This window comes from Neodothiora populina (assembly GCF_041146345.1).
Source record: "Neodothiora populina strain CPC 39397 chromosome Unknown canker_contig_7, whole genome shotgun sequence".
Classification (NCBI taxonomy): Eukaryota; Fungi; Ascomycota; class Dothideomycetes; order Dothideales; family Dothioraceae; genus Neodothiora; species Neodothiora populina.
This window is the reverse complement of record NW_027191415.1, coordinates 1,216,826-1,229,129: the sequence shown is the minus strand read 5'-3', so window position 1 is coordinate 1,229,129 and position 12,304 is coordinate 1,216,826. Positions and strand designations below refer to the sequence as shown.

Genomic DNA, 12,304 nt, shown 5'->3' with positions numbered 1-12,304 from the left:
CAAAGAGAAGTTCTTCTCTACTCGCATACCCTCATGTAGAAAGGTTAGCTAGTTCGGTCTGGCTTGATATTCATGCCACGTCTTTTCTTTCCTGTGAAGAAAGTGGGAATCGCAATACAAAGCAACGCCTCGTTCGCCGACGAAAGTGCCCACAAAACCTCCCCCATGCATATTTCCGATGCTGTCGTGCCAGGCCGAGTCCAGCGTCCCGTGTAGCATTGATGCTCCACCCCGGCGCTTCCTGTCGAAGTCATCATTCACCAGTCACCAGTCACATTAACAATCGTGTCGTCTTTGTTGTCCTACGTCAGCACTTCCAACTCCTAATCAATGTGCATGAAGAGCTGGGAGATGCTCTCGCCAAAGGCGTTTCTTCTGATGGCTTCCGACAACAGATGACTGACGTCCAGGACGACAAGCTTGCTAACTCCAGCCTTTTTCTCTTCTGAGATCGGGAAGGAGTTGGTGACGATGATGCCGTCAATCTCCTCGCACGCGTCCATCTCTTTGAGGGCGTCGTCGCCGAACAACCCATGAGTGGCCATGCAGTAGACTTTCGTCGCACCACCGCGCTTGACGACGGTCTCGGCAGCGGCGATCCACGAACCGGGCTTGTCGATGATGTCGTCAACGATGAAAACCGGACGATCTCTGACGTTGCCGACCAAGGTAATGGTAGTCTCAAGTTCGGGATCTTTCAGCGCCTCTTCTTCCTCGTCGTCAGAGGCTGTTGCGTCGCCACTTCCACCCATGCCTTGGTCACGATACGAGCGCTCCGACATGAATGAATTGAGCATGTGTTCAGGCGGCGAGCCTGGTCCCTCGTCGGTCCCATCCTTGTCGAGCTTGGAAATCGAGCCTGACATGGCGCTCATGACCGGTGAGGGATAGTTGTCATCAACGATGTGACCGTGGATCAATCGACCAGTGATGACATTACGGGCGCGCTCGTCAGTGAACTCGTCCTCGTCCTCGGCAGAAGGTACTGGATTCGGCGATGCATTGCTGGTGCCAAGTGCAGTGTGGACTCTATGCAGTCGAGGGGGTGATTCAACAGCCGCCTCGTGTCCCTCTTCAGATGGCTCGCTCAAGGATGGGCGGTTGTTGGAGTCGGCGCCGAACGAATCAGGACGTATCGACTGAGCCAGAGGACTCGGTTTCGAAGCAGGATTGGCGAGGCGACTGACAACGTTAGGCATAAGACTTGCGGGTGCTCGGTGCTTGCCAGGACGTCTGGGGAAACCATCTGGAGCACCGTCAAGATATTCCGACGGCTTGATGTCGTCAGTGTGAGGGGCATAGTCATGCTCAATTGGCGCTGCCGGGTCGCCAAGGTAGAGGTCTGCCTCAGACTCCTCGGGGATCTTGCTGCTCTTGGGTACATTGGTGTGGCCTTTGTAGTCACTCTTTGGAGCCTCAAAGACAACACTGTTGTACATGCTGGCAGGGAGATGGATCTTCCTCCTGTCAGTTGTTACGAGACCAAAGCTGAGCTTCAGTGCATCCGCAAGAGAAGTCACACGCTTGGTGCCGCCAGGGTTCTTACTGACGACAACACCGTCTTGCCAATCGCGAATGTTGTTCCTGATCCACTTTGCGAGAAGAGGCTCAGCGACGAGATTGTCTACAGGACACTTGAAGAAGCCTTGCATCTGGCTGGCGTGCAGGTCGATGGTTATGACATGGTTGACGCCAGCGACATTCATCAGATTGGCAATCATCCTCGCAGTGATGGCACTTCTGTGAGCCTTCTTCTTGGATTGTCGAGAGTAAGGAAAATAGGGGATGACGGCTGAAAAGAGAGAAAAATCCATCAGTACATCAGTCACGCGACAAGTTGCCCAGTCGAGTGTGTGATTTTGGCGGTTGCATACCAGTAACCGACTTGGACGATCCTCCTTTGCAAGCATTAATCATAATCAGAAGCTCCATGACCGAGTCATTCATCCTGAACGCACTCAGTCAGCAAGAGTACTTCGGCATGCCCGATGTTTTCAACCCAAGGCGCCGTACTTATTGCTGCCGGATTGCACAATGAAGACATTCTTGTCTCGCACCGATGAATCTGGAAGGTAGAGCTGTCAGTTTTCTGTGACAAATGAATAAAACTTTTCACTTACGGATCTCGACACTCGTCTCGCCATTCTTGAACTTGCCGAGTGCGACCTTGCCAGGACTCTCTCCCAACCAGTTGCAGATCTTGTCTACAAGAGCTGGATGGGATGAGCCTGAAAAGATGGCCGTCTGACGCATCTTTGGTTCGAAGTGTTCCAATGAGCGAATTTATCTAATCCGTCACGAAGCTATCATCCCATAGATGAAGCTGGACCTTGAATTGATTGATCTGACGACCTCGCTGTGATACAGACGAGTTTTTCTGAGCTTTGTTTCACATGGTGTGCAGAAAGCTTTCGCAGCCTGGAGCTGCAGAGGTTCGCAAAATTGAGTCAAAACGACGTGAATGGCGCACGGGCCATCTTGTTGCCAAGAAAGTTGCTCTTCAGTCAAACAAAAGGTCAGCATGCACCTTATCGATTACCTCGCACTGGCTGACACCGCTTTGTGTCTGCTCTTAGCTTGCTGTATGCACTTCCAATGTCTAGCATACCGAGGGCTGCAGCAACAACGTGGTGAACGGCCCTCTGCATATATGCCACGCTTGCAAGAGTCAAGGCGGTGTCACGGGCCTACGGTATGGTCTTAATGCACTGTGATGCTTGACTTGACCATGCATATGCAGTCAATCGTGGGGGCCCTCTTCACATGCACCAGGTGGGGGTGGGAGCGGTGAGGATGTGCATGCTGATATAACTGTCTCAGAGACACCGTCTGTTCTTTTGTGATTCTCCACATTGTGTCACTGCCGTCTATCGAAGTAAATCTAGACGCTCCGTTATCATCAACCATCACCTTATTCCCACCTTGACTCTGATCTTCCAAGCAACATGAATCATCCGTCTTGCCCAAAGTGCGGAAGCACTGTCTCCGGTGGAAAGACCTGCGGCTCCTGCGGCGCTGTAAGACCACTCGATGTCCCTCGAACTTTCTGTCTCTTGTCACTAAACTTGCTCGTAGACTTGCCCAAAATAAGCGGTAGCACATCCTACACCTTTATGCAGTAGCTTCCGTGCTTTGCATTACTCGAAGCAGCATATTCATGCCACTGATGTAGCTCCGACAGAAGACAACAACGATATCCACGAGCCTTTATGACGATGTACGAACTTTATTGCGAAGCTAGCCGAATGCCTCTTGACCTTGTGCAGGCGAATAGAGCCAGAGCCTCTGCAAATGATACTTAGTTGGAATATCAGAGAAGACGGAGGTTACGCGAGCGAGCCTCCAATCACAATTCACTAGTACTTGAGATCTTCCAAGTAAAACTCCAAGCGACCAAGATCAACTATGCAACTTTTATTGTAGATCAAGTTGCTTTTGATCGACGTTTCTGTCGATGTAGCATTGCCTCTCTGACTCCTAAGAAAGGTCAATCATCACATTCGTTATGACTGTACCATGTCCCATGTGCATTCAACCCTTCAAAACTACAAGGATGAGCCTGTAACCCGCGAATTAGGCCCCCCAAAACTTCCCCCGAACAGCCCTTGTTCATGTGCCATGCACGCAACAAGGCCGATAAGTTGCGTGAATATACTCTCTCTAACTCTGTATAAGAATAGTTGAGCATATCGAGTCTCGACTACTTTGAATTGCATGTGCGTAGATCTGCATCAAGGATTACCATGCAACCCAGTTCGACCCTTGATGCTTTTGACTTTCCTACCAAGGCAACGTTAGTTCAGATCGGTTGCTGATGCACTGCACGTTCGTTCTACATCATCAGTGTCCACTCAGTCAAACGCCACGGATAATGCTACTGTATTGCATTGTGCATCGTGCATGCAAAAGAGAAGCAGTCGAAAAACCTAGCATATAGCCTTTGCGGTTGCCAAGATCAGGAAGTGATGATCAAGATCTATCACTATCGTGTGTCGACCAGAACGCGTGCTGTACTACCATCCGTTTCCTTCGCACATGCCTCTCCCCACAATCTTCGACCCACCCAACATGCTCTCGCCATTTGAACTCTAGGATCGCGAGATTAGAGACAGATTACCGCATTGTGGAAGCTTGCAAATTTCGCCCTTGGAAATAGAGCCAAGATACTGGTACCAAAGTTGAGCTTGCACCAAAGATACTCCGCGGGTCCGCTCTCGCTTATAATTCTGAATCTTACTTCCGGTAGCGAATCTAGGCCACAAAATCCCAGCTCGCGCGTCACGTAATAAATAGAACTGCCTTACTCGTACACGACAAGATGGCTAGTATACCTCCCGTGTCTTGACATGGAAGGATAGAAAGAAAAAAAGGCGGCCGGCGACGTGGGCTGCAGGTTTCCCGGCCGTCCTTCCCGCCGCCCGCACTTGCCCGCTCGCTAACACACACCTTGCCGTGATTTGAGTCTGCTTGTCGAAACCCGAAACATCGTCGAGCGGGACACTTGAAAACGCTGACAACCTCGTGCATGCACTTCGAGCTTGACTTTTGCTTGTGTCGTAGGAGCAGTGCAGTAGGATGAGGATTTGATCATGCCAAGTAACATACAAGACCCCAGAGATGTTACAAGAATACATCCTCTTGTAGATCTCTTGTTGCCCTTGCTCTCCTACGAGTAAGTGGCCCTGTAGATCATGTTCTTAAGCTGGCCGGCACGGTACCTACTGTATCCGTGTCAGAACACGGAGGAAGCGAAAGGGTGGTTAGCTAGGTGCTTAGTGGAGACAGGGTGATGACTCGCCATCTCAATCGTTACGACACTGCAAGCACGGAGAACGACCAGAGAAGAAGAACGAGAAGCAACCCGTCAGGCACCAGTACAGTAGAGGGTTGAAGAAGGTACTGTACCTTTGCCTTTTACGCAATCACAACAAATGCACAGACAGATTCTTTTCCGTTCTGCACGACCTTACGCTCGACAAAATATCTCCAGTCAGACCCCAAGGAAACCCCGAAACAAAAAATGGAAAGAGTGGCGAACCACTCACTGTCAACGACCACAAGCTAACCGAGTGACGACGATTACATAAAAGACAATGGCGCAGAAGAGGACCTTTGCCCCGTGCAAGTCGCGCGTGCGTGCAATAAGAACTCCCGCGCAACGGTCGTACATGCAACGTCGACTCCCGCTCGCGGGCGAGATGCTGTCATTGTGCAGTATCTGCATTGATATGCATCCATGCGGGCGGGCAGACAGGCGGACAGACGTAGGTTACATCTGGCTGGGACCACCGGTGTAAGTCTAGTAATAGTTGTGGAGCATCTAAACAGAGACGGATGAGTTAGTATGATATTATATGTATAGATCGCCTGCATTGCATGAAGAAACATCACCCCTAGCCAATCAGTTCGAAATATATACTCCACCCAATAAAAACACACCAATGTTCTTGCATCACGGAGGAAACACAATAGCACCTTCCCGACTTGCCAAAGAGCGAAATCTTCGACGGGAAAAAAAAGGCTGCGAGAGCAGCTGGGGAACTGGAAACGGCGTGACAACGGCTTTTGCACCCAGATCTCTGGGTGACGGTTTCGCCACCGTTGCAACGCGCGTGATCGAGGAGAGGGATGGGGAAATGTCTTATGTTTAATTCGAGGTCTCACGTTGCTCTCGTTCGCAGCGTATCGTCGCTCTCACTCTCGTTCGTATTCGTGGATGAGTGAAGGAAATATAGGACCATTGGGTTCAGGATGTAGGATATCAAGAGCGTATGGTTCTATAAGGAACCTCATAGCGCGAGTGGTATAGACAACCATCAAGACGCATTGCATCTATGCACGATGCAAAAACAAGCCCGGGTAGGGAAATGCAGGAGAACGAACAGCGGGTACAAAGTGATTATTGGAGACATTACGGATATTCAGTATTCCACCTCTTGGTGTGATCGTCCGACCCTTCACTTCTGCATAGGCAATTACAGGCGCGGCTTTTTGACACAATGTTCGCTCGGGGTTTCCATCTTTTTCGCTCGTTTCTTTTCCATCGACACGAAAAGTCAATCCCCGTTCAGGCGTTTTCCCCTTTTGACCCATAAAAAAAAGAAAAAGAATGGGAAAGAAAATACGGACACGATTAATGTCTATGTACACGTGTGATGCAACGACCTGCTTAGGAAGTTGAGTTCGTGCCGTTGCTGGCAACGAGGTTGTTAAGGTTCATACGGAACGACTGATCGCTGCCGACGGCAACGGCGTAAGGTGTGGAGCTGGTGTCGATGTTCAGGGGAGCACCGAACATCTCAAGTTCAACTTGCTTGGTATTGATCTGTACGCGGGTATGATTAGCAAGGTCGTTCCTTTCGTCCTCGTCAATGGTAGACTTACGTAAGTGGTGTTCCCTCTGATGAGATCAATGTTGGACTCGCCCATGAGAGCCATGGTGGTCTGGAGCTCTTGAGAGAGAATGTTGATCATCTTGGTGACACCAGCCTGGCCGTACACGTTGGCGTACATGGCAGGACGGGCGAGACCGACAGCACGGCAACCAAGAGCGAGCAGAGTGATGATGTGAGTGGCTCTACGAACACCACCGTCACAGTAGATCTCGATCTGTCCGAATACCTCGGGGTAAAGTCTGTGGACATCGAGAAGAATCTCGACGGCGGTAGGAGCACCATCAACAACACGACCACCGTGGTTGGAAATGTAAACAGCAGGGAGACCGAGCTCGGCGACGAGCTTGACATCGTGAGCAGTCTTGACGCCCTTGGGGATGACAGGTAGAGTGGTCATGCTCTGCAGTCTGCCAAGCGACTCAACAGTGAAAGCTTGGGAGTGACCAGAGTCGCCGCCAGCGCTGAAACGCATCTGGCGGTCACGAATGCCCTGGATGCCGGTGTTATCGACGGTGAGCACGATAGCCTTGAATCCGCGAGATTCGAATTGGGAAAGCTCAGACTGAAGACGGCTCTCGTCAGACCAGATGTACTCCTGGTGGAACATGACCTGGCCATCGACTGCAGCGTTGGCAATGGTCGCAATTGATTGCGTTGACGAGATGGACGGGACATAGAGGATGTTTGCCGCACCAGCAGCCTTGACAAAGTTGCTCTCGGCACCTGAGCTAGCACGACCGGCCTGGGCAGCAGGAGCAATGAAGAAGGGAGCAGCGAATTCGTAGCCTAGGATGCTCGTGTTCAGGTTGATGTTTGAGACATCTCTGAAGCTGAAGCCATTGAGGCGGATCTTCTCCCAGATGAAGAGGTTGGCTTTGTAGGTGATCTCGTCCAGTGCTGCAGTTCTGTAGTAGGCATAGTTGGCCGGGGAAAGAGTGTTCTTGGCTGCAATTTGCAGGTCGTTGAGATCCACGCAGTCAGCGATAGGTGGTAGTGTGCCGGTAGTCCATGAAGAGGTGTCCAGTCCCGTGTCCGGGAGGCCCTCCATGTCAATAACAACAGCAGCGGCCAATCCTGCCAGTTGAGCGGTCCATAGTGACGGTGTGAAACGCATGGTGTGTGAATGTTTTGATAAAATGCAGAGTACCGATGCCAATGGATATAGTACTAGGATTATGGAGACTGATGCTCACTGTAGAGAGAAAAAGAAATTAAGCGAGAGTCAACTCAGGTAGAACGAACGACTTCTCAAAAGGATAATAATAAGAGAAAGAATGGTAGGGTCCCGGGGGATCATCACACACTTATGCTTCGCTATATACCTCGAGCATTCAGAACATGTGGTTAGAGTGACGAGGTCTATGGGCCGCTATTGACATTTTTGACCCTCGTATCCTTTCCGTTTGTACCTCTGTATCGCGGCGGGTCCTACGTCTCACAACCTCGCATAGTCGTCCGGGCGCAGCAATTCGGCAAGAGAGAAGAGCGCTGCAAGGATCATTTTGGCGACCTTGCTGATCGACACTGCACGTAGGCGTAGGCTGGAGTGTGGTCGATAAGCGGCGAATGAGGGCATGTCCAAAGTATCAGACGCGTTAAGTTACGATGCGACCCAAAAATATAACAGGAAGGTCTCACGTGGCACAAAGTCTATCTGCGACCAAGCATCGGTTCGACACGTTGGACATGTGTCTGCTGCTGCATGGCATAAAGACAACAGCAACAACAATAATCCCATTTTGGGGTTGACAGCCTGAGTAAACACGCATGCGGTACCGGGGTAGATTGGTATTCGTAATCTTCATGATTCGCAGTGCATAGAAGGACAATTTCCACAATATTTACTCGTATAATCTACGTACGATTGATACGTGTTTCCTCAATGGGTCGCGGGTGGTCGGGAGAAGTGGAGGAATTGTGGGTAACATTTTGGTGTGGTGGATTCGCCGCCCGTCCTGCCATCTTACCATGATTCAACCACTAAATTATTCGCACAGTACGGTATCCCATTGCAGGCAGACCAGAGACCAAAAAAGTGGAATAGGTCTCAGAGATTTGTGGGATGCCCTTGGGGGACCTACCATACGCGAATCTTCGCAACCCTCGCAATTCACGGAAGCGGGCTTGCGCACGGATTTCTTGGGGGTGTGATTGTGGATCCGCTTCCATCCATCGCGTCAACTGAATCGTGAATGTTCCTCCATGGTGTGACGTTTGCTAAATGAACGAGAGTGGACCATTGGAGAAGTCCGAGGAGAAAAGAGTCAGTGGAGCATAGTCGTGCACAGGTCCTCGATGGTGATGCCATGAAGGGTTGAGGCAACAACGTATAGATTGAAGATCTATCAAGGCTCAACGTGAATCATGTACGGTAGGCGCGGTACGGGCAAAACTTCGTGCCCGAGCATCGGATTTTCGGCGGCTATACCATATGTGTTTTTATGAGGTATGAACGGTGAATCGTCAAGGCAGGTAACCTAAAGCAAGGAACCCGGTTGATCCGATCTTGATTTACGGTGGGCGCTTGTATTGGATTCCCACAAGACCCATCGAGGGACCACCGAGGGACAAGCATTATCAAGCACAAATCACAGACAGGGATATGTACCTATGTGCCTGAAAATCCGTTCCTTGCCGTCCAGATTCAAAACGTCGCAAATAGTACAAAGAAACATGAAGATTTTGCATTCGGACAGTGCATAGATCGCTTTTGCAATGCAAGGATATGGATGCCAACACTCCTCAACAATAACTCGAACACTGCCGAGGAAACTCTCCCCGAATTTTATAGAGTAAGGACTTTTGTAGAAAAGCCTGGCCGTGCAGCCACAGCGACCGCTACTTGATGCGGCTGGCTGTCATATCGCAAAGTGCTGCTAACCTCCACAAAGATATTATTATATGATCATCTTAGCCGCCATCGAATCAATAGTCTCTGCACTCTGTTTACACTGTATATCGCTGCAGTACTGTATTGTATAGGTACTGTACACAGCCCACTCCCCTGTCTAGTGCATACCGCCGACATATTGACGCCGACAATTTGAAGCTTCGAGCAATATAGAAAAGGCGCCGAGTTATCGGTACTCCGCATTTGCAAATGTACTACATAGAAGCTCATGCTTGGTCAATGACTCCACAATGAATATGCAATAATCCTCCATGAACGGTCTTCGATGTTCTAATGACTCCTTAACGAGTAGTGAATTACTAGCCCTTGACGAATAGTGAATGACTACCCAGTGAATGGTCAATGACTGTTCAGTGAACTGGCAATGACTGCCTAGAGAAGAGTCAATGACTGGAAACGAGCTCCTTTGTACTTCGTCTCGGGAATATGTGCAGGCGCTTCAAATTTGCAGTAACAATTTCCGTAATACAGCAATGCATCTCGCGTGTTCTGGTGGGTCCACTGCATCAATAGCCATGTCCCTCGCAGGGTCCGATCTGCAGCCGTGGTACACCTCGCTTCACATCTGCTAATATTGGATATCTTGTAGTCACAGATCCAGACTGTGCTATTGCCGAGTCGACTGTTGATTTCGATTTTGGCTATCATATAATAAGTCGCGGTACGGCCCTGATCTCTGAGTTCTCTGGTGCGTCGTTGACAGCAGTGTCAGGTGAGCGGTGAGCCGCCCGCCACGTTGAGCAATCGATTTATTGTGCGAATTGAGGCCGAGTCCGCGCCTGAGATTTTTCGATGATGTATAATCAAGCGCCCTACTCTGCGTTACGCGCTGAGCTGTCAGAAACATTGACAGCGCAGCCACGTTCTATGGACATCTCGTCGACTTCGCCGTCGTCGCACACAAACTGTGCGGACAATACTCTGTACTCGTGATTGCCAACCCTGGTCAACGTTGGGACTGTAGCGGGGGCTGGGGAAGGACGAGAGGAAGCCGATAAGACAGCAGACGGAGATTCCGAAGACTCGTAGGGTGACTGTGAAATTGGCCTCTGATCCCGCCTTTGATCAAGCTCCGTAACTCGACGATCTATCTCCTCGATCTGTCTGATGAAAGTTGGGAGACTTTGTAGTCGAGGAGCAGAATAGATGCTATGGTCGTTCATGTCAGACGGCGTGGAGTCCATCGCAAGATGGTGAGAATCAAGAGACTGATCATAATGGAGGCGAGACGTAAGCTCGGGACCGTCGACGAATCCATGTGGCAGATTGCTGCTACCAGAAGGGTATGGTGATCCTACTCGAAATTCACGAGCGAAGTGTCGAAGCATATCCATCTGAATGGTTCTTAGATTTCGTAAGAGCATGGCATCTCTACCCTCGGCAGCCCTTGCGTGGTGCCTGATATACTGAAGAATCTCTGCTGCGTGGGTCCAGATTGATTGTCGGGACGTACGGCAGTCTGGCTCCATATGACTCGTTGCGCGTAGCTTCATCATCTGATGCCGGAGAGTAATCAACGTCCATCTCTCCCCCCACCACTTCCTGGGGGTCCGCATTCTTGCGTGAGTCCATGATATCTCTTCTGTCAATGAACACACAAGATGCAATGGTATGCAGGCACCGATGGCAATGTCGAAAACTGATTTCTCCTGATTTCTCTTTCAGCCTATGATTCTATCAATGCAAGCTGATAGAGTATTGGATCATTGAAGAAGGACACCATGTTTGACGAGGTGTCGGCCATTATATATTCATTGTGCTTGTTGCAACAAGCTTGAAAAGCAATGGCAAAGTCATACATTTTCAGAGGCTTATTGCACGATGGCTACATCCGAGCCAGTCGTCTTGATTTCAGTTGAAAGATCGACCACGCACGGTCAAATTTATTGTCCTGGTGGTCTCAAGAACGAGAAGCTGCGTAGAGCTGCTCTGATGTCCTATAGATTTCGATGGCGGGCGCATCTGCGAATGGCACAGCCTGGGGCTTTGCTAGAGAGATACGTATGCTAGTACCACTTTGCTGAAGTGGTACATAGTTCTTGTAGAGGTTTCTCACAATATGCAGCACAAGTGACTCTAGGGTTTCATATCCCGTGAGATCGATTATCTATGACATGATCAATACCGAGTCTTTGCTTTTGAAAATCCCTACGACAAAGGATGAGGGGCTTACTTGGGTTAGGGTCGCCTCTAGCTGAGTATACGAGTCACAATCCTTATCGCTCAAGCCATTGATCCAAACGTTGATGATGAGTTTCTGCTTCGCCTCACGTTCGTTTGCATTGACACCTATGAGAGTAGGCAGACAGATATCGACAAGATGCAGGGTATTGCAGACACTTTCGTTCGTGTGCTGACGATTTAGGATGACAGCTTCGCCTAACAGACTAGCCTTGGGCAATTTGACCTGTATTGCGAGACTTTCAAGTAGATCTGGACCAGGAAGCATGGCTGTAATAGTCTTGTGAACGGTCTCGCCCAGACCACTGAGGCTCCCCCAGCTCTCCTCGGGCTTCGTAGCACGCAATGTCTTGGAAAGGATGCCGTAATGCACAGTGCTGGAATCCAAAGCATCCTGTTCGGCAGCACTGTCGAAAGATGACTTGAATGATAGACGAACGGAGAGCAATACAGGCTGTTCTTTTTCTCTCCCCCATGCATCTAAACCATTGTGAGGGGAGGATTGCAATTGAAGGTTGTTGACGGCAATGCCATCGTTGCACCAAGGCCGACCGTATTGCATCGTGTTTTGACTAGTGGTATTGAAGAGTATCACTGTACCTTGATGGGTTTTGACACAGAGGCTTCCGCGAAAAGATTCATAATTACTCTAGTCGGATGTTGAGCTATTGTTGAAGCGCCTCAGGCAGCCAGCTCCCCGCAAACGCCAAGAAGGAAGACTCGTCGGAGAGAGATAGCAAGCGGCGGGAGTGATGTGGTGTGGTCAAAGCTTCTTGTATGGAAATCAGAAACATCTAGAAGAGTCAATGAGAAGCAA

The 12,304-nt window shown here is 49.9% G+C and overlaps 3 protein-coding genes across 3 annotated transcripts; all 3 read right to left on the bottom strand.

The window, feature by feature from the left end:
- Nucleotides 1–323: 323 nt before the first annotated feature.
- Nucleotides 324–2,253, bottom strand: AAFC00_006457 (uncharacterized protein; the record flags this gene model as incomplete). Its single annotated transcript, XM_069346415.1, has 4 exons — nucleotides 324–1,792; nucleotides 1,875–1,948; nucleotides 2,014–2,065; nucleotides 2,121–2,253. The coding sequence occupies 4 exons, from the start codon at nucleotides 2,251–2,253 to the stop codon at nucleotides 324–326; spliced, it is 1,728 nt and encodes a 575-aa protein (XP_069197626.1).
- A 3,916-nt stretch (nucleotides 2,254–6,169) lies between these two features.
- Nucleotides 6,170–7,509, bottom strand: AAFC00_006456 (uncharacterized protein; the record flags this gene model as incomplete). Its single annotated transcript, XM_069346414.1, has 2 exons — nucleotides 6,170–6,325; nucleotides 6,385–7,509. 2 exons carry the CDS (start codon nucleotides 7,507–7,509, stop codon nucleotides 6,170–6,172), a joined length of 1,281 nt encoding a protein of 426 aa, XP_069197625.1.
- Nucleotides 7,510–11,206: 3,697 nt separating this feature from the next.
- Nucleotides 11,207–12,049, bottom strand: AAFC00_006455 (uncharacterized protein; the record flags this gene model as incomplete). Its single annotated transcript, XM_069346413.1, has 2 exons — nucleotides 11,207–11,413; nucleotides 11,480–12,049. The coding sequence occupies 2 exons, from the start codon at nucleotides 12,047–12,049 to the stop codon at nucleotides 11,207–11,209; spliced, it is 777 nt and encodes a 258-aa protein (XP_069197624.1).
- Between the last annotated feature and the right edge of the window lie 255 nt (nucleotides 12,050–12,304).